Source organism: Physeter macrocephalus, chromosome 17 (genome assembly GCF_002837175.3).
Source record: "Physeter macrocephalus isolate SW-GA chromosome 17, ASM283717v5, whole genome shotgun sequence".
Classification (NCBI taxonomy): Eukaryota; Metazoa; Chordata; class Mammalia; order Artiodactyla; family Physeteridae; genus Physeter; species Physeter macrocephalus.
In genome coordinates this window covers 14905820-14928804 of record NC_041230.1, presented here as the reverse complement: position 1 = coordinate 14928804, position 22985 = coordinate 14905820, and the positions used below count along the sequence as shown (strand labels likewise).

The window sequence follows — 22985 nt, the reverse complement described above, 5'->3', positions numbered from 1 at the left end:
CCCCCCATCTGCTGTCACACCAAATTCGCACCCGCACTTTCGCCTGGCCCCTCTCCACTCAGTCCTGACTTCCCCAGGGCTGCTTTTAAATAGTGCCAAAGGCAGCAGGGCTCACTTGGGTTCCTGGGTCATGTTTTCTAACCGTTTACCTTGGGTTACTTTCAACCTGATCAGGACCTTTCTAGAGCCACATGAAGACTCACCAGGACCAAGAGAGAATGGGACCGGCTCCTGCTCAGACTGGAACCCGGCAGGATGACAGGAGCCCCCTCCCAGCAGCCAGGCCTTACCGCCCACCCAACCTCTAGCCCCAGAGACCCACCTGCCGCTCACACAGCCCTGTCTGCCCTTCTCCAGCTCCTGAGACCCTGTCCCTTCTGCAAGCCTGCGTGTTCCAGCTCAGGTCTGGGCTCTGTGCCTCTCAGCTGCACTGCTTTTCGCCACCTTGCCTGCTTTGCCCTCCTTTGCATCCCAGACTCTGAGCTCACCTGCCCATTTGCTACAGCACCCAGTAGGAGGCTGGCAGAGGCTGACTGCTGCGTGAACACCACCCCTGGGGGGCCGTGATGAGGTCCAGGGGTGACTGAACTTGCAAAGTATATTTGTAACATGGGATAAAGCAGAAATGTAAAAACATTCACTTCTCAGGGGAATAAAATGTTCTCTTTGAAGGCGGAAAGAAGACAGGGATAACACACATGATTCTCTAGGTGATGTGACCACAGCAACGTCCCATGGACAAGCCATCCCCTGAGCATTGGTCTGGAGACAAGAGGCTCACGGGCTGCTGCCACCTTGCAGCCTGTCTACAGATTATTAGATGGTTTTGGCACAAATTCCCTTGAAATAACATCAAAGTTGGGTGCTAGGTCATCTCCTAGGAGCTGATACACAGTTTTAAATCCTGTCTTTCTATCCATGGTAAAAGGAAAATAAATTAGAATTCTTTAACTGTTGAATAAAATGTAAAAGTTTAATAAAATATAAAAGAACAATGATTTTCTATCTTAACTTCCCACTTAGCAACCAAAAAGCACATGTGTAACTTTTATATATGACCAGGGACCAACGCTGGGTCTATCTGCACACCTGAAACCACACAGGACTTAGCTATGAGGGGTTTGGTAAAAGGATGTGACAGGATTCTACCCTCCATACACTGTTTAGGATCCTTTGTAGCCTTCTTCCAGCATGCCGGGGACAAGCAGCCCTAGACAGCTGGCATTACCGCCAGGAGTCCCAGGTCCTGGAGGCAGGGATGAATCTACCTGAGGAGGTGGCACCGGGTAGAGCAGGACCACGGCCCCGGCACCCTCTCGGTGGGGGCAGTGGGGCAGGGACCCCACCTTGGTGTGCAAAGTCAAGGCTCTCAGAGGGGAGGGAGGTTACGTGGCCCCAGAAAAATTACCTTTCCAGGAGGACAGGGAAGGGCTCGGGGAGAGGGCAGGACAGATTTTGTACAACCTACTGGGACAGGAAGACCAGCACCTGTTTTTTGCCAAACAATAAAATACCACCCAGAGTGAATGCACAGGTCTCATCGCTGGGGCTTCCATCGACGGCTCAGCCAATGAAACTAACTCATCAAACACACAGGCTGAGCGCTCGGGTCTGCCCGCCCTTCCCTCTGGGGCTTTCTCAGTGCAGATCTAGGAGCCCGGAGACAGGCCAGCTTGCCAGGTCACCTGTTAGCCTGAGCAATGGATCTCACAGAGCCCGGCTCGGTGGCAATGGGGTCAGAGGACGTGCACTGGCTAAATATAGTTCAGCAGCACATTTTAAAAATAAAGCAAAATGTAAAAAACAACGCTGCAGCGGTGGGCGGGAGTCTGCCCTCTCCTCGGCGCTCCCTGTCCTGCGTAGGGCAGACGTCTCCGCCGAGGGGCCCTAGCCCAGGGGCTCCCGCAGACCCTGGTAGGAGGTGGGAGGCGGCTTCAGGTCACAGAAGCTGAAGCGGCAGCCATCCTGCATGTCTCCCTGAGAGATGCCATCCAGGCAGCGGTCCGCGAAAGCTCTGGTGTTGTCCCACGGGCCTGTCCTCTCCAGCGTGGCCTGGAGAAGTTCTCGGATCCTTTGGTTTTCCTTGGAGGTGGACTCCCAAACAACCTCAAGCTCACCTTCCATTTCTCTGAGAGAAATAAACAATATAAAGAAAACGTTTAAAATAACACGATTTAAAAAATATTTATAGAGCCCTTATGAATCCTAAAGTAGTGAGAAGCCAAGTGGAAGAATGTTTAAAGTCAGAGAACAGAGCCCATTGTGCGTGGGTTCTGAAGCAAAGATTCCCAGTGTCGAATGAAGCCCGATGGCCCCTGGAAGTAGAAAAAAAGACAAAGGCACAGGCTGAAAATGACGTCTTAGATTTCCTCTCTACGTTTTGCCTTTTCCTCTATTTTGGCACCAGTGCACACACCCTTTGTTCTCCATGGCATTAATGTTACAAAAATAAAACACAATAACTGCCGTGGCTGACCTACAGCACAATAGCCTGGCTGTGGGCGCCCACACGGCATGGGCCCTGTAGGCCCCTCCCCTCTGCCCGTCCCCACTGCGACCTGGCCAACACTCAGACACCTTTCACAGCCTCCATCCACAGAGCCACTGATGGGCCCAGACACAGAGAGTGAGTTAGAGGGTGAGGAGGGGACTGACTGCGGGGAGTGAGGATCACAACCCAGGTCACAGAGAAGACTGGCCCAGACCATGTGCCAGGAGGGCGAGTGCCCAGAGGGAACCAAGGCTGAGCCAGGACTGTGTGACGGGCCCCGTGTGGGGAGCTGAGGAAACAGGGCAGGCAAGGTACACGTGTCCTCACAGGGCTGTGGTCCACTGGGGGAGCAGACCAGATACCTGCCACCACCTCACATGAGCCCCACGGGGAGGGAAAAGCAAGCCTCAGCCTGAGAGGAGGAATGGGCCTCGTGCAGGACGGCAGGGCTGGGAAGGCCAGCTCCTTCACAGACACTGCCCGGTGGTTACGCAAAATGTGAGCAACTGGATTACCAGGTGGACTCAGCACTGTTGTTTAAAGAGGAGGACACAGAGATTCAGGGAGGCCAGTGACACACCCACTCGTCCAGTGTCACTTTCCTCGTGAACTGTTGTTTCCTTCCAAAGCCCATGATGCCCACTAATTACTCTGTGTCTAAAAAATCTCCAGGCTTCCGTTTTCTGATGCAAAACACCCAGATGTTTGAAACATTACATCATGATAATGTAGAGCCAAACTCAAAACAAAGAGAGAAGAAAATCTCTAAGGGCAGGAAAAAAAAAAAAAAAAAAAAAAAAGAGAGGATTAAACTGAAACCACAGAGGTTGGCAAACAAAATGTTTGTATTGCTTTGAGGACAAAAGCCCATGCTAGAAACCCAGATTTCTGTAGAATGGAGACTAGTCTTGGGCGCATGCAAACTGGGTGCAACAGAAAACCGCAGGGCTCACTCACATCCATGTTTCGCCTCTTCCTCCTAGCAACACTGTGAACTATGTGTCCCAGAATTAGGCAGGTAAGTGGAGATATGTGAAGAACCCTCAAAGGAGGGATGGTTGGGTGGAAAAATCTGCCAGTCTTCAAAAGAAATCTGCTCTGAGAGGCTCCTTGGGAACTGTAGCCACTGACTTGTTCTCAAATGAATCTGGGGTTTGAATCTACACTATTCCCCATTGTAGAGCATCCCCAGCCCCTGACTGGAGTGAACCAAGAGTAAAGAGACATTTTTGAGGCAATCAGGGAAAAAACTCAGTGGATGAGTTCATTGCACACAACCAAAGAGAGAATTAATGAAGTGGACTATTGAGCAGAGGAAACCACTCAGAATGCAGCTCAGAAAAATATACATTAAGAAGTTATACATTCATTATAAATGTAATAATGGCATTGTGAATTTTTTTTTAGTTTTGGCCATGCAGCTTGCAGGATCTTAGTTCCCCGCCTGGGGATCGAACCCAGGCCCTCAGCAGTGAAAGTGCAGGGTCCTAACCACTGCACCGCCAGGGAATTCCCTGTGAATATTTTTAAAGTCCTTTTGTGTTTAAAAAAAAGCATTACTGTAGATTATTTTTTAAGTTAATAATAAAATTAAAGTGACTCCAGGTTTGGAAATACTCTCTGGCACCAAAGAAAAGCAAATGCAAACCTTCTCTGGAGAAAACATCCTCAGTCCAGGCCCCTAGGACTCCACAGACTAAATTCAACCCATACATGAGTTCATGGTAAAAAAATTACTGTACATAGAACGAAATAAGCCACACAGGGCAAGAGTCAACAACCAGATTTCAGACCCCCAAATTGCAGATAATGGAGCTGTCACACACAGAATATAAAATAACTATGAATAAAATGTTAAAAGAAATAAAAGATGTATTAAAGATAAGCAAAGACCAAAAATTTATTTTAAAAACGACTAGGTAGATTTTCAAAAGAACCAAACAGTACTTCTGAAATTGAAATATACAGTTGTTGAAATAAAAAACCGCCATGGCTAGGTTAAACAGTACATTGAACAAAACTGAACAGAGAACTAGTAAACAGAAATATTGAGAATTACCCAGAATGTAGACCAGAAAAACAAGGAGATAGAAAATGTAAAAGATAAGACACATGAAAGATTCAATAAGAAGGTCTAACATACATTTAATATGAGTTCCAGAAGGAAATCTAGAAACAATGAGGGGAAAAGACTTATTTTAAGAGATAGATAATGACTGGTAATTCCCTGGTGGTCCAGTGGTTAGGACTCAGCATTTCCATTGCAGGAGGCACAGGTTTGATCCCTGGTCAGGGAATTAAGATCCCACAAGCCACACAGCGCAGCCAAAAAAAAAAAAAAGAGAGAGAGAGATAATGACTGAGAATTTTCTGGAAGTAATAAAAGACACAAAATCACAGATATAGAGAATAACTTATACCAAGCAGATAAGGGAAAAGAAATTCATAGTTAAATACAATGAAACTGCAGACTACAAGAGACAGAGGAGATCTTAAAATAGGCAAGAGAAATGATTCATCACCTAGTTTTAAAAATGACAAAAGACTTCTCAACAGCAATAATGAAACAGACAAGAGAGTGGAATGTACTGAGAGAATAGACTGTCAAGGTAGAACCCAGCAAAAATCAACTCACAAGGATGAGGGCAAAATGCAGACATTTTCAGATAAACAAAAACTAAGAAAGCTTACTCTCACTAAAGAAACTTCTAAAGCGTGTACTTTTGGAAGGAGGAAAATAATCTGAGAAATAAGGTCTAACATGCAAAAGAAACTGGTAAACCCTAGGTAAATCAAAATAAAATAACTATATTGAAACTAGTAATATGTAATTTCTGGGGCTAAAAACAATGATATAAAATAGATCTTTGCTTTTCATCTTCACATAACTGTATCTACATGTAATGACACTAGACAACAAGAGCATATAAACTGAGTGGGAAATAAAACTAAAACTAAGAAAGCTACTCTCACTAAAGAAACTTCTAAAGCGTGTACTTTCGGAAGGAGGAAAATAATCTGAGAAATAAGGTCTAACATGCAAAAGAAACTAGAGTGGAATGTACTGAGAGAATAGACTGTCAAGGTAGAACCCAGCAAAAATCAACTCACAAGGATGAGGGCAAAATGCAGACATTTTCAGATAAACAAAAACTAAGAAAGCTTACTCTCACTAAAGAAACTTCTAAAGCGTGTACTTTTGGAAGGAGGAAAATAATCTGAGAAATAAGGTCTAACATGCAAAAGAAACTGGTAAACCCTAGGTAAATCAAAATAAAATAACTATATTGAAACTAGTAATATGTAATTTCTGGGGCCAAAAACAATGATATAAAATAGATCTTTGTTTTTCATCTTCACATATCTGTATCTACATGTAATGACACTAGACAACAAGAGCATATAAACTGAGTGGGAAATAATTAGGTTAGAGCATTAGGTCTTGCATTTGCGGGTAGATATGTAGAGGCGCTGATTAACTTTAGATTTTTGTTAATGTTAGGTATCCATATGAAATTTCAAGGGCAACCACTAAAAGAACATAAATAGAATGTTTAACTTTCAAACCATTAAAGGGCAAAAATGGAATAAGGGAGAAAGTGAAAAACAAAGTTCCATTTTATTAACGCAATTCTAAACCTCCTGTCTGGCAAGAAAGTTGGTATCAGCCCAACTTTTACAAAGTGACCACTTATGGTGGTAAGAACTTCTGTGACTACAGAAAACCTGTTAGATAAGACTTCATTTTGCCTGGCATTAAGAAACATCCGGCTGATAGAAAACATAAACAGCTGTCTGCATTCTGTCTGGTAACAAATACATGGATTCTACTATAACTTGAAGAAAATCACATTCGAGTGTCATTTTGATTCTTCCACATGCATCAGTTTATGTTCCAGTCTCTCAAAGACAACACAGCCATTCTGAAAAGGCCGACTTAAACGTGAACCCAAACTATGTGAGGGGACCACCAGGTTCACCTCCACAAAACATGCGCTGTTCCCCAGGGTTTTCTTTTTTTTTTTTTTTGCTGTCCACGGGCCTCTCACCGTTGTGGCCTCTCCTGTTGCGGAGCACAGGCTCCGGACGCGCAGGCTCAGCGGCCATGGCTCACGGGCCCAGCCGCTCCGTGGCAGCAATTCTAAACCTCCTGTCTGGCAAGAAAGTTGGTATCAGCCCAACTTTTACAAAGTGACCACTTATGGTGGTAAGAACTTCTGAAACTACAGAAAACCTGTTAGATAAGACTTCATTTTGCCTGGCATTCAGAAACATCCGGCTGATAGAAAACATAAACAGCTGTCTGCATTCTGTCTGGTAACAAATACATGGATTCTACTATAACTTGAAGAAAATCACATTCGAGTGTCATTATGATTCTTCCACATGCATCAGTTTATGTTCCAGTCTGTCAAAGACAACACAGCCATTCTGAAAAGGCTGACTTAAATGTGAACCCAAACTATGTGAGGGGACCACCAGGTTCACCTCCACAAAACATGCGCTGTTCCCCAGGGTTTTCTTTTTTTTTTTTTTTGCGTTTTCAATACACTGGCAATACCTCCTGTATCACACGTTTAAAGGACAAAGGTGTAACTGACAGAGTACCTTACAGCCACAGAGAACAGGATACACCCATAATCTTATGACTGTGATCTTAATAAAAGGGAAGAATCTAAAATTTAAAGGTCTCAGAAATGAGAACATAATGGCAGAAATAAAACATTTAATCAAAAATTAATAAAATCTCCCAAGAAAATGGAATAGAATAAAAATATCAAAGAGATGGAAAAGAGGGGGGAAAAGGGAAGGACAATGAGAGGACTGGATTGATTTAGGAAATCCAATATTCAAACAACAGGAATTTTTAAAGGAGGGATTAAAGACCTGGGATCTACTGTACAGCACTGGGACTATTAATTACCAGTACTGTACACGTGAAAGTTGCTAAGACAGTAGATCTTAAATGTTCTCACCATAACAACAACAACAAAATGGTAATTATATGAGGTGAAGGATATGTTAACCTTATTGTGGTGATCATTTCACAATATATATGTATATCAAATGACACTGTACACCTTAAACTTATACAACGTTATATGTCAATTGCTGGGGAAAATCTTTTCAAAGAAAAAAAATGAGGAGCAAATTAAAAAACCAATATTAAAATATATTTAATATTAAAATCAGATAAAACTAAAATGTAAAAACAAAAATAAGCGATCAAATGAACAAAACAGGTCCAGAGGGTTTTACTGGAGAATTCTACCAAACATTCAAAAAACAAACACATTGCAACGGGGCTGGGGTGGCCAGACCTTTTCTGCTGCAGCGCCTTGTCCAGGACATCCTGCTTGTCCTGCAGCATCCGATGGAGGTACCTCATCTCCTGCTGGTACTGAGCTGTTTTGCTAGCAAAGTCTTCCTGCTGCTCTGTCAGACGGTGACTGATGTCACCCAGCTTCAGTGCCGCCTGCTTCCTGTACCCCTGGGGGAGGAGGATGATCTCTGAGTGAGGGGGTGCTGCCCGTGGCCCAGGTGGATAGCTTTGTGGATGCGTTCCCTCCCCACTCCTTGGCCTGTCAGAGGCCCTGAAATGAGTAAGCCCCGGGCAAGTCTGATCTGGGAGGGCAAGTTTGGATCACAAAAGTCACACAAAGTAATGAAAAAATTTCAAGTATAATAAAACCAAATTTCTGACCTGTGTCATGCCTAGTTTTTTATATGCCCCCAATAAAAACTAAAACAGAAGGACCTGGCAAGGTCTGTCATACTCTATTGGTAAACAGGTGACTGAGATAAAAGCCTGATTCACTTATTTTCCTTCTTATGTTTTTATTGTATAGTACTTAAGTTTAATAGATTTCCCTCTGAGCATTTCCAAAACAGTTGTCACATAGGTTCTGACTTGTAGTTCCCATAGGTTCAGTTCTCATTAGAAATTATGACATTCAATTTATACATCTCCTCTGACCCAAGAGTTAGTTTACTATACAGTTTTTATATTTCCAGGTGAAAGAACATTTTCTGCTCTCTGATTTTGTTTATTAATTTCTGGTATTTATCTTTTTGATCAACAAATGTCTGCCTTATTTCTACTTTAGGGGTTTACTGAGGCTTTTTTTTTTTGGTAGCCAGTCTATGATCAATTTTTGTGATTGTTCTGTATGTGTGTGTGTGTGTGTGTGTGTGTGTGTGTATACACACACACACACGACCCAAGAGTTAGTTTACTATACAGTTTTTATATTTCCAGGTGAAAGAACATTTTCTGCTCTCTGATTTTGTTTATTAATTTCTGGTATTTATCTTTTTGATCAACAAATGTCTGCCTTATTTCTACTTTAGGGGTTTACTGAGGCTTTTTTTTTTTGGTAGCCAGTCTATGATCAATTTTTGTGATTGTTCTGTATGTGTGTGTGTGTGTGTGTGTGTGTGTGTGTATACACACACACACACACATATACACACATAAATAAACCTTAGAGATTATGTTGTAAAATCTTCTATATCCTTACTTTTGTATAACTTCTTGATCTGTCTTGGACCAAGAGAAGTGGATTAAAGCTCCTATTATCACTGAGTTTCCATTTCCCCTTGTATCTCCTGTAGTTTATAAAATTTGCTGCTGTGCTATTTAGTACGTAGGCATTCATAACTACTATATATTATTACTTGTAGTCTTTAGCATTATTAAGGCCTCTCCTGTTTTTTCTTTTTTGGTCTCATTTAGTGCTTTTGGCCTGACTTTTCTCTTGGCAGATGTAAAGATCGCAACTACGCTTTCCTTTTGTTTGCATAAATCTGCATTATCTTCACTCATCCTTTTATTTTTAATCTTTCTGAAACACCGTTCCTGACTGTCTCTTGATTCTGGCATGTAATAGTGTTTTCCTTTATAATATAATCTAAAATTGTTTCCTGTTAATGGGTGAATTAAGCTCATTTATATTTTCTATAGGGCAGATTTGTTTGCCTCAATTTTGTTATCTTATGTTTTACTGTTTTATCTACACACATTTTTAAAGACTTTAATGTAGTCTGTTTCCTTTGCTCTTTTTTGCTGTTGTAATTTTGCTATTAAGGAATGAATCTCTTTTGATTCTTGTGGGTACTTTTCTTCTTATGCCTTTATATTACATGTCCTTAGTCCCCTCATTTATTAAAAGTAACATAATGTTAGCTCCTGACAATCTTTTCTTCACTCTTCCCCTACTTAAATATGCTTAAGCTCCTCCTACTGAATTGTTCATCTTTAAATGATATCCTTTGACCTCAGTTATTACAGGTGACACAATCAGCAAGTTCATTCTACTTTCTAACTTCCTTCCCCCTTTACCTATCATTTTTTCCTTGGTTGTATTACTTCTACATTGCCAGGTGGTATTATGTCTACATTTTATTGCATCAGCCTTATCCCTGGCTTTTTTTAAGTCTCAGTTCAGTTAAATATATTCTTTGCTCATGAGCAGTACTTTCCTGAAATTTGCCCAATCATTTCTTGGCTGAACTCAAGTTGATTGATCCTTAGGAAAGGTTTATGGAAAAAATGTTCCAGAGTTCTTATACGGTCACAGCTGTCTGAAGAGCAGCCTGGTTGGATGAAAACATCCTTGAATATTCATAGATGGAATTCGACTGTTCTCTGGCATTCAGTGTTGTTGTTGAGAAGTGTGATGCCAACATGATTTTCTTTTTCTTATGTCTTGGTCTTTTGCTTGGGTGTCCAAGGTATTCTTTCTTTATCTTGAAGTCACAGGTCTTGGTGTCAGTTTTCTAGGGCCATCCTGGGTCAGTTTTTCATAGGTACATAATGTGCCCTTTCAATATGTAGATGCAACTATTCATTTATTTCAGAAAATTTTATGAATAAAAACTTTTAAGAATTACTCTTTGGAGCAGAATAAGTGCCATTGTTTTGATTTCTGCTTTAGGTAAATTGGATCTCTATCACTTTCTACTAGTGTTTTTCTTTTTTTTTTTTTTTTTTGGCTGCTCTTTGCGGCTTGCAGGATCTTAGCTCCCTGACCAGCGATCAAACTCGGGCCCCCAGCAGTGGAAGCACAGAGTCCTAACTACTGGATGGCCAGGGAATTCCCTCTACTAGTTCTTTTTATTTCTGTCTTCTTGTCTTTGCCTTTCTCATTTATCCTTTATGTCCCTTATCCTGCTTTTATGATATCTTTCTCCCTGGGCTCCTTATAATTTAGTCTACATTTCTCCTTTCCTTCTATTTCTTCCCTGAGCTGTGTCAGTTCCATTTCACATCCTCCTTTGTCTGGTCATCTGTGTCTCTGCTTTTTGGCATTTTTTCCCAGCTTTTACTATTTTATTGAGTTTTAGCTACCTGGCTACCTGCCTACCTCCTTACTTGTCTATCTAGGTATCAGTTCACCTTAGAGTACAGGTTTCAATTTTGATCTCCTTTGTGGCAACATTATTTCTGATGCGCTTACATCATGTGTAAGAAAATTATACTTCTATTTTTCTTAAAGAATTTTTGTATGGAGGCCACTGAATTCTTTTGGGACGAGATGAGGTTCCTGGGAGGGTGAGAGCAATGGGTCAACTTCCAAGCTTCACACACCACTTCTCTTGCAGTCCCTTCTCTGGCTCTCTGAATCCAGCCTGGTCCTGAAATACTTCTGCCTGCAGCTCTGATTTCCCAGATCTCATCATTGCCCTGACTTCCAAGTTGATGTCCTCACTTTTAGGAGGATTTTGCTAAGGTTTCCTAAGATGTCACCTCTGAATTTTTTTTTTTAAGATTTTTTTTTGATGTGGACCAGTTTTAAAGTCTTTATTGTATTTATTACAGTATTGCTTCTGTTTTTTTATGTTTTAGTTTTTTGGTCACGAGGCATGTGGGATCTTAGCTCCCCGACCAGGGATTGAACCCGTACCCCCTACATTGGAAGCGTGGAGTTCTCAACCACTGGACCGCCAGGGAAGTCCCTGTCACCTCTGAATTTTGACAAGCCTTTTCCAGGTCTCTTCTCCTCACTTTCCCAGAGATCCTGCCCTATCTGACCTGGATCAGACTCACAGATTCCTTCTCTGGGTGACTGGGTGGAACTTTTTTATTTTTACTGTTCTTATTCAGATGAACAGTAATGAGACAGATTCCCAAGACAAGGCCAACCGCTCTGAAGATCAGACCTTCTCTTTGGGAAATAAAAGCCAACAGGAAAACCAGGAAAAAAAGAACAAACTACAACTGCTCTTTATTACTCATAATACTTCTATGCAGATTCCCATCATTAATAGTGTGGTATAGTCCTTCTAGCCTTTCTGATGCAGAGTTGAGAGACTGTTTTGTATACTGCTTTTGATCTTGTTACATTTTTTAAATTGTAAAATATATTATTGAATTCCCCCAATAGTTATTGAATTAATTGAATACTATGCACCAGGTGCTATTCTAGGTGCTTGGGATATACCAGTGAACAAAAACAGAAAAAGAGAAAAAATCCTTGCACTTGTTATTCTGGTCAGAAGAGACAAACAGTAACCAACAAACATAATAAATAAATTACATAGTCTGTTCAAAGGTGATGTTGTCTCTGGAAGAAATAACAAAGCAAGGATAGAGCCTAGAGATATTTCTGTATCTTTTTTTGTTTTTAAACAGCTGCATGGTACCTTATTGTGCAGATGAACCAAAGTTTACTTAATGAATGGAGAGGTGCTATTTCTTTTTTTTTTTTGGCCGCACCACACAGCATGCAGGATCCTTAGTTCCCTGACCAGGGATCGAACCCGTGCCCCCTGCAGGGGAAGCATGGAGTCTTAACCACTGGACCGCCAGGGAAGTCCCGAGAGGTGCTTTTAAAAAAAAATTTTATTTAATTAATTTATTTTTGGCTGTGCTGGGTCTTCATTGCTGCATGCAGGCTTCTCATTGCAGTGGCTTCTCTTGTTGCAGAGCACGGGCTCTAGGTGCGTGGGCTTCAGCAGTTGTGGCATGCGGGCTCAGTAGTTGTGGCTCGCAGGCTCTAGAGCACAGGCTCAGTAGTTGTGGCGCACGGGCTTGGTTGCTCCGCGGCATGTGGGATCTTCCTGGACCAGGGCTCGAACCCATGTCCCCTGCATTGGCAGGTGGATTCTTAACCACTGCACCACCAGAGAAGTCCGAGAGGTGCTATTTCTGCCAGAGAAACCCAATACTGCTTTACTCTGTGGATGATCAGTGATACATACATGCAAAATGGGTCATTTTCTTAAACGTGGAAATCTGACCCCGGGAAGCCCATTCCCATTAGAAGTGGCTAAATGTCCACTTACCTTGACTTTTTCCTCCAACCTTCCCAAGCGAATATTGCCTTCTATGATTTTGTTGAGAACTCCATGCTTCTCACTTTCTAAACATTTAGCCTACAGAGTAAAGTGAAAAGAAAAACAATGGGCTCTTAGTTTAACAGGAAAATTAAAATAATAAAAAATCTTCTGCTAAGAGTATTACTACAAAGAGTATTACCATTCTGCCACTTGTCCTGGCCTGCCACCTCTCCAGCCTCCCACCTCCAGATTCCTACCCCCTGTGTGAGGGCTGTGGGCAGAACTTGGACCAACAGCTGAGGAGGGCAACAGCCAGGAACGGTAGTCTCGGCGCCCCTCCTGGGTACAACTGGAAAATCTGAGCCCCTCAAACAAGGGGGATGTGAGCTTCCAGGACACGTCTCTATTCTTGGGGAATATACCATTCCTTCCATCATATCCAAGGAACAAGCGCCAACATGCAAATAAACTTCTCACTGGACTATTTGAATAATTAACAAAATTAAGGATAACTTGAGATGAATGCACAATGCCATTCTCCAAACCAAATGTGACGGGCAGTAGATCAAAGAGGGATGTCACTGAAGTGGAATGATTTAGATTAATATCCAGATGGGACATGAACTACTACACGCTATAAATTAACCATTTCAAATGGTAAAATTTTTTTAAAAAGTAAAGGTGAGCATTCCTTCTATGGTAGTACAGTAGTGACAAGTGATTTTCTAGAAAGGAAAGCTAAGACCCAGGGAATTAAACTTGCCGCAAGTCACATGGAAACCCATCCTAAAGGGATTCGAAATGAAGATGCCAGTATCAATATATTACTATATAGGGGGCTCTCACAAGGCCCAGGAGACCAGGACAGGGTACAGTGAGGGTGCACGGCCAACAGTCCCACAGGGCAGAGGCAGCCAGTACCACCCCCGAACCTCAGCTACAGAGGCTGGTCTTGGGGCTGCCAGGGGCAAGGAGCCTGCAGGGCCAAGGGGACAGCAGTCCGTGTGCACACAGAAGTCCCTCATGGTGGGTGGAGCCAGGGCAGGCTGAGAGCAGCTCCCCCCGCATCTGGAGGGTCTGAAGATTCTAAATCTGAGCTTGGCTTTCAGGCCATAATAACAAAGGTCAAGGTGGGAGGAGAGAACACATTTTATTAATAGTCTGTTAGCTTAATCTGTAACTTTTAAGTATTTGGACAAGCAGTATATGGCCTCCATTTGTATTTCCATCCTGGGTCCACAGATATGAGGAGTGAGCCTAAGGGGACCGTTTGATGGTCGAGGAGGCTCTTGACTTCATCCTGGAAGCCTGGGATGCTCTCTGGCCCAAACAGGAGGTACAGGGCCTGCCTCCTGGGGGAACCAGCATGTCCCACCCTAGAAACAAGATGGCCCTGACACGAGGCAGCCAGGTTCCCATGAGTGTTTGCTAGATGAATGCGTTTGCTTGGCACTTTCCATTTTTCAACAAGCTTTTGTGTTGCCCTCTATATCCCAGTGGGTAAGCTCAGGAGACACAGCAGAAGAGGAAATGGGCACTCAGCACTGGTACAGAACATGCCAGAGACTTCAGCACTTGGGTTGGGATAGTAACCTCTCAGGAGGGGACTACTGGTTCAGGAGGTCTGAATGCTTTTAAGGCTCCTACCATGGCATGTCAAAGTCAAATTGCCTCTAAAAGACTCGGAGAAGGGCTCAGAAATCACCAGTAATGTATAACCACGCTTACCATGCTCCTACCAGCAACTACTATAATTAAAAAAAAAAAAAATTTGTAACATTAATATAAGTGCAAAATGGAGTCTCAAGACTGGCTTAATTAGCATTTCTTTTATTACAAGTAAAGATCAACATTTTGCCCCAAGAGCTGTATACTATTTATATGTCCTCTTATGTAAACAATGGCTAAAAGCCTGTGTCCATTTTCCTATGGAGGAACTTAACATCTTTCTAACAGATGGGAATAAGCCTGTGACACATCCTGACAGACTCTCTGCCCCTCAATCACCCTGAGGAAGGGTGGAGTTACCTCCAAGTTGGCTGATTTCTGACTCTCACAGAAAGTCTGCTGGGCTCTTGGAATGACATGCATTAAATTATTACTTCGAATCCTATGCCACCAGAGATTTGCAACATTGTTTAAATAAACATGTTTAAATGTACATAAGCAATATGTATTCAAAGTAGAAAAACCATAAAACGCAGATAGGTAAAAAAGATTTTTTAAAAAAATCACCTGTCATTTCACCATTTGGAGATACAGTTATCTAACTCACTGTTATATTTTGTGGTAAATTCTATCAGACTTTTTTCAACACATAGCTTGGCACAGCATCTGTCTTCTTTCACTGCACAACCTGCTGTAGACATCTTTTATTTATTTATTTATTTATTTATTTTTTTTTTGCGGTACGTGGGCCTCTCACTGTTGTGGCCTCTCCCGTTGCGGGGCACAGGCTCCGGACGCGCAGGCTCAGCGGCCATGGCTCATGGGCCCGGCCGCTCCGCGGCATGTGGGATCCTCCCGGAGCGGGGCGCGAACCCGGTTCCCCTGCATCGGCAGGCGGACTCTCAACCACTGCACCACCAGGGAAGCCCTGTAGACATCTTTTAAAATCAGCGTGGAGATGTGAGATCATGCCCACAGCATCACACTTGCTGGCTGGGCAGTGCTCCATCATCAAGGGCAGGGGTCCCCAACCCCCGGGCCACAGACCGGTACTGGTCTGTGGCCTGTTAGGAACTGGGCTGCACAGCAGGAGGTGAGCAGTAGGCGAGCAAGCGAGCGAAGCTTCATCTGTATTTACAGCCGCTCCCCATTGCTCGCATTACCGCCTGAGCTCCGCCTCCTGTCAGATCAGTGGCGGCATTAGTTTCTCATAGGAGCGCGAACCCTACCGTGAACTGCGCATGCGAGGGCTCTAGGTTGCGCGCTCCTCGTGAGAATCTAACGCCTGATGATCTGAGGCGGGGCTGAGGCAGTGATGCTAGTGCTGGGGAGCGGCTGCAGATACAGATTATCATTAGCGGAGAGGTTTGACTGCACAGAGACCATAATAAATGAATTGCTTGCAGACTCATATCAAAACCCTATCAGTGAGTGGCAAGTGAAAACAAGCTCAGTGCTCCCACTGATTCTGCATTATGGTGGGTTGTATAATTATTTCATTATATATTACAGTGTAATAATAATAGAAATAAAGTGCGCAATAAATGTAATGCGCTTGAATTATCCTGAAACCATCCCCCGCCCACCCCGGTCCATGGAAAAACTGTCTTCCACGAAACTGGTCCCTGGTGCCAAAAAGGTTGGGGACCGCTGATCTGGGGACCACCAATAATGGACTCAGTTCCTTTCCTCAGGACTGGTGCTACTAGAAACAATGTGGGATGAGTACCCCTGGAGCTACCTCTTTGTGCCCTTTAAACTATGTCATTGGGAGGAACTCTATTTAACCTGTCTAGGATTCTTACGTTTCATCTTCAAACAGGGACTACATTAAGACAACTTTACAGAGAGAATATAAAGATGCACCCGTGTGTGTAATAGAGGCCTTAGGACTACTGTTCCCAGTTGAATGGACTATTCCGTTAGTTTACCTTCTAAAATATCATTTGCCAGTATTTAAAAGTTTGGGTTATTTGCCTTTCAAAAATGTTTTTCACTGATGGTTGAAAAATAAAATTTTGGAGAACTTGAAAATTTATAGTTGAAATGTAAAAAGATGCAGCTTTTTATGGATCATTTAAAAAAACCCTTTAAAATTATGTTTGCATATTAACTTGCAGCATACTTGAAGTAACTCAGGAAACTTACCAAATACATAAGATTGTCACGTTCCTGGGTTATATTCTCTGCCAGGACAACAAGATTTGCCAGGTACTGGTGAGCAGACATTTCGTTCTCCATGGCTTTTTCCACCTGCTTTTTGAAGACATCAATTTTCTTTTGAGATCTCCTAGAGAGGTCCCCCAAATGGTGGAATAAAAAATTCATTAGCCTTCATGGCCAGGGCATAGTGAATATCTGTATTATAAAAATAGCAAGCATGTTATCATTTAAGTGTATTTTGCAGCAACCTAAATCTTCTATTTAGTTTCAAGGTGAGAAGAGGTAACTGAATTTAAAGGAAGCATAATTACTGACTCCAAGCCAAGTCAACAGGAATCACAAAATGCTTAACACACTTAACAGACTAACACATATTATTCTATTAATTTTTTGGCTTGTGTTCTTTAAAAGATATTTTTGAAGAAGGAATCCAGTAATCCCTGGATTAGACTTTTGGGAAAGACTTAGTAAAGAACTTCTAGAACTTGCAGAGTCCTAGGGTCAGCATTATGACTATCAACCGTAATTGAACAATAACGTTGGTTAATGTTGGTCATATTTTTTATTTTGGTATTTAATAATCTCATTTATCCCTTTCCATTTCATTGCCAATATTAGAAAAAGAAAAGATAAAGAATATGAAATAGAATATTCAGTTGTCTTTTTTAACTACTTAAAAAAAAAAAACAGTTTAAGAAAAAAAAAAAAACCCACCTATTTATTTTCTGTGCCTTTTCGAGTTCAGCTTCCAGCTCCTTGTTTTTAGCCGTCAGATTTTTCTTCTCTAATAGCAGGCTCTTTTTCTGCACTTGCAGGGCTGCCAACTTTTCCATCAACTCTTCCATCTCAGCATTTTCTTTCTCGTCTTCCTTCTGCAACTGGCTGATGGACAAAAATATCACAAGCCTGTATCCAGTACACCGAGGTTAAACGAAGTAGCCACTGCCAGGCAGTGATAGCACAGCCCTCCGGCCTGGGTGGGCCCTTTGGAGGCCTCTGTGGGAACATCATCATTCAGTCCCTGGCAGAGCTGGTGGGGAGCTCCTGGAGGGCAGCAGAGAGGGCGTAGCTGGTACACACTGCTTTGACGGTAATGATCTAATCCCCTTTTCTGCCCACCATTTTTGCTTATGTCTGTGTGTGTATGTGTATGTGTATGTGTGTGTATATATATACACACTTATTTATACTCCCTCCAGAAAGAATTTAAGACAGCTTAATTTTTTACATAGTTATAATTGCCCCTCCTTCAAAACCTAATGCTAAAACAAATTTTATTTCATACTAAAATAATTATGTTTTTCTGATAAAAGAAAGAAAAACAAGGAGGGCATACAATCAATATATAATTCTGGCAAAATGATGCCTGAGAGAAGAGTTATTCCTTCACTGGTTCTCTCGGTCAATTTTCACGAAATAACTGAGACCGAATAGGTAGGGCCACACACACAGAGGCTGCCCAGCATTCTGAGTGATGGGGTCTCCCAGTGTACCACGTGGGGTTTACTACTTCCTGGCTGGCTGGCTGGCTGGCTAGTGAACAAGCCTCACGCTGCATGTGTTTGGGGTCTGCCTCACTTGCCACACAATTTCAATGACTTCAGCCTAGGTTGGCTCCCTGAACACCCAGTCAGGAATTTTCCAGTCTCCACTGCTTTCTAGTTTACTACTTTTAGTTAGTCAAAGAGCAGAGGACACACCTGGACAAAACCCACAGAGTTGGGATTTGAATTAAACTCATCTTTTATCTTTTTTCTTTGCTGTATTTTGTTTTGATTTTAGAATTTTATTTAAAAATATTTTTGCCACTTACCCGACACCAAAATCAATCAGTTCACAAAATCAGTCAAAAAGTTCACAATGAAAAGCAACCAAAGACAATAGGAAATGCTGGGAAAGTGCTGGTGGGCGTGCACAGCCACCTCAGAGAACAATATGTCAAAATCTAGAAAATTCATTTACACTATGGCCAAACAATGCCACCTCTAGGTATGTATTTAGGGAAACAGATAAACCACAAGAAAGTTTACTGCGGCATTGCTTAAAGGAACAAACTTAGAAACAATTTAAACTTCCATTAATAGGCTAAGTAAAATGCAGTATTTCATATGATGGAATACCACCATGCAGTTAAAAAGAATAAACTCTCGGACTTCCCTGGCAGTGCAGTGGTTAAGAATCCACCTGCCGGGCTTCCCTGGTGGCGCAGTGGTTGAGAGTCCGCCTGCCAATGACCTGCCATTGCAGGGGACATGGGTTCGAGCCCTGGTACGGGAAGATCCCATATGCAGTGGAGCAACTGAGCTGGCGAGCCACAACTACTGAGCCTGTGCTCTAGAGCCCGCGAGCCACAACTACTGAGCCCGTGTGCCACAACTACTGAAGTCCGTGCACCTAGAGCCAGTGCTCTGCAACAAGAGAGCCACTGCAATGAGAAGCCCGCACACCACAATGAAGAGTAGCCCCTGCTCACCGCAACTAGAGAAAGCCTGCGTGCAGCAATGAGGAACCAACGCAGCCAAAGAAAAAAAAAAAAAAGAATAAACTCTATGTATCTATCTCAACATGGAAAGATGTTTGAAAATTGAGTGTAAAAAGTGAAGATACTAAAAGTATGAATTCACTTATGAACACATAAAACACACCCAAAAAATACTATGTCATTCACAGATACATGTAGAAATAAAAAATAGATTGGAAATATAATTCCAAGTTTATGATAGTGATTGCTTTTGGAAAGCCAGGGAAAACAATGGGACTAAGGATGGCGGTTAAAAGGGGCTTCAGCTGTATTTCTAACAATATAGTTCTTAAAACAAACAAAAAAAGGTGGAAACAATTTGCACACACATACAAAAAGTTAACACTTAATATTTGGTGGGAGAAATAGTTGATTAAAAAAATTTTTTTAAATAAAATGTTTCCTATTCTATCCCTAGGGTCTCACTCCCCAGAAGAAGCTTCTACTGACCATTTCTGATTTTAGTTCTGGTGAAAAACCATGACTTAAATTTTTAAATTGTGAAATGTAATATAGAAAACTATACAAACGGTAAATGCATATTTTAACAAACAATTATAGTGAACACCCACATAATTACCACACAGGTCAAGAAACAGAACACTTCTGGTACCCCAGACACTCCCATGTGTTCCCTCCCACCCACCCCAGTCATAGAGTCTCTCCTTAATCATCTCTATAGTGTCATCGCCTATCTATGCATCACTACAGCTTAGTTTAGTTTGCCAGTATTGGAACCAGATATAAAGGGAACCAAGACCATAATAGGTGCACAAAGGGACGATATGTACTTTAGTGTCATTACGCCTCTAAGACTCACCCGTCTTTTTGAGTGGCTATTGAATGTTTCATTGTATCAGTACACCAAACGCTATACATTCATTTTCCTGTTGACAGTCACTTGGGCTATATTCTGTACACACACTTGCAGGATTCTCTAGGGCAGTGCAACTCAAAGTGTGGTCCTCAGATGGATCAGATGGGCAGTCTCCAGCTGTCTGTTACTCATCCACAAGATAAGCACAGAAATTGAAAAAATGGTTCCAAAACTTTTATAGCATTTTAACATTGCTGTGACATCTGGGCAGTCTGAGGTGAGTGAATGCATTCTGCTGAACAGCAGCTTGGGTGTTGTCAAGTTTGCAGAGAGAGAAGCATGTGGTAGGAGCCACATACTTGTCATGTGCAGCAGGAATACATAACAGTTTATGATTTTAAGATTAATTTATCAACTGTAACTCAAGAATATATAAAAACCAGAATTCATTTATTTCACTGAAAAATAATTTAACTATTATTTTACTGGACACACTGACCTGGATTTACGATAAAGGGTTAAAGAAGAAGACTGAAAATACAAAGACTTCTTTCTGCTTCCAGCCAAGACAGAGTTACAGAGACCAGATTTATTCAGCTAGAAAACCAGGCAAAACATAAGAAACCACAGTTTTCAGACTTTGGACAATAAGCAGTACAGGACTGTGATCCCTGAGAGGGAAATAACAAGGTAAGTACTATGACTGCTCCAGCTTACTGCCTGGCTGCAGTACAGGGAGGGAAAACCCAAACCAAACCCAGTGGACTTGCTGAGTTGAGGAGTCAGAGATCACAGAGATCAGAGAGTCCAAGGTAGCTAGAAATTGTGGGCAGAGAGGAGGGAGTTCCAGGGAGAGAGGAAGGGCTCGGGAGATCTTTAGGCGGGGTCACCACCAGTCTGGCTGACTACTGATCTGCACATGTATGAGAGGAAACTACCTGAGGCCGAGGAAAGAACCACGAGAAACAAGGAGGCAGAATAATTCCTGACATTCACCAAGAACTGGGAATAGTGCATGAGCCCACTAGCCAGAGTAGAAAGACCTTATAATATAAGGGAGATTGGCGATAACCCTCAGAAGGGTATTACTGCCTTTGTAGTACGGTTAAACTAGCCCTGACTAAAGGCTGCTTTGGGCCTACCCTAACAAAAGCAAGCTTTGAAAGAATCCAACTACTGTCTAGTAACGTAAGTGTGCACTAGAACAAAATGTAACACTATTCAAAGCAATGCACTAAATCTAGCATCCAGCAACACAAAATCTACAATATTCAATATCCAATCAAGCATGGGAATAAGCAATAAAATAGGGTCCATGATCAAGAGGGAAAAAAAAAATCAACAGAACAGATCCAGAAGTCAGAGAGATAATGGCATATAATAGAGAATAACAGCATGGTGAGGAGAGAAATGAAAAATACAAAAAAGACTCAAATGGATCTTCTAGTGATGGAAAAAAACAAATGGAAGAGGTAAACAATATGCTGGATGAGAATAAAAAGATTAGACACTACAGAAGAAAAGATTAGTGAACTTGAAGGCAAGCAATATAAACTACCCATCTGAAGCACAGAGAGAAACAAGAGCAGGAAAAAGAAATGGACAGAGCATCAGAGGCCCATGGGACAGTATCAAGTGGTCCCAGGAGGAGAGATGAGAGAGGGAAAAATAGAAAAGAATATTGAAGAAATAACAGCTAAATTATTTCCAAATCTGATGAAAAATATATATCCACAGCCCAAGAAGCTCAATCAACCTAAAGCTGAATAAACATAAAGAAACCACACCAAGGTACATCCTAAGTAAATGCTAAAAACCAGCAACAAAGGAAAATTATTAGAAGAAGCCGAAGAGAAAAGACATATCACTGTTCAGAGGAACAAAGATAGTAACAACTCCAGATTTTCATCAGACACAATGCAAGACAGAAGGCTATAGAGAACACCTTTAAACTGAATGGGAAAAAACTCCAAAACCAAAAACCCGTCAACTTGGTATCTTTACCCAGTGAAATTATCAATAAAGTTTAATGATTTTTCCAATAAAAGTACTGTGAATCTTTCTATTCCTTTCTATTTGTGACGCTTTGTAGATAGTTCTTTCCTTCCTTCTTTCTTTCCCTTTTTTTTGGGGGGGGGTCGTTTTCAAAATCTCATTTTCTACATATTTATTCCTAAAAAGAAATACAATCTTTTTTTTTTTTTTTTTTGCGGTACGTGGGCCTCTCACTGTTGTGGCCTCTCCCGTTGCGGAGCACAGGCTCTGGACACACAGGCTCAGCGGCCATGGCTCACGGGCCCAGCTGCTCTGCAGCACGTGGGAACCTCCCAGACCGGGGCACGAACCCGTGTCCCCTGCATCGGCAGGCGGACTCTCAACCACTGCGCCACCAGGGAAGCCCTACGATCGATTTTTATAAATTGACTTTGTTTCTACCAACGTTGCAAAAATTCATTATTATTTCTTTTTTTATTGACGCATAGTTGATTTACAATGTTGTGTTAATTACTGCTGTACAGCAAAGTGACTCAGTTATATGTATATACATTCTTTTTCATACTCTTTTCCATTATGGTTTATCACAGGATTGAATAGAGTTCCCTGTGCTATGCAGTAGGACCTTGTTGTTTATCCATTCTATATAAACCAGTTTGCATCTGCTAACCCCAGACTTCCAATCCATCCCTCTCCCACACCCCTCCCCCTTGGCAACCACCAGTCTGTTCTCTATGCCCGTGATTCTGTTTGTGTTTCACAGATAAGATAGGTTCATTTTTATCCACATCCATTTTATGTGGCCAAGCGCCCCCAACGACCCATAGTGTCATATTTTAGATTCTACATATAAGTGATATCATGCAGTATTTGTCTTTCTGACTTACTTAGTATGATAATCTCTAGCTGCATCCATGTTGCTGCAAATGGCATTATTTTGTTATTATTTTTATGGCTGAGTAGTATTTCACTGTATATATGTACTACATCTTCCTTATCCATTCATCTGCTGATGGACATTTAGGTTGTTTCCATGTCTTGGCTATTGT

General features: G+C 41.9%; 1 protein-coding gene across 6 annotated transcripts in view; it reads right to left on the bottom strand.

Moving 5' to 3' along the window:
• Positions 1-1002: 1002 nt before the first annotated feature.
• Positions 1003-22985, bottom strand: part of CEP89 (centrosomal protein 89) — an 83838-nt gene continuing 61855 nt past the window's right edge. For all 6 annotated transcript variants that reach the window (XM_055078976.1, XM_055078977.1, XM_055078978.1 and 3 more), the window contains 5 exons: positions 17318-17485; positions 16589-16730; positions 12779-12868; positions 7813-7982; positions 1003-2128 (listed from right to left, as the gene is read on the bottom strand). In XM_055078976.1, the coding sequence (XP_054934951.1) occupies positions 1888-2128; positions 7813-7982; positions 12779-12868; positions 16589-16730; positions 17318-17485 (811 nt within the window). In that variant the 3' untranslated portion in view covers positions 1003-1887. The remainder of the gene's footprint in view (positions 2129-7812; positions 7983-12778; positions 12869-16588; positions 16731-17317; positions 17486-22985) is intronic.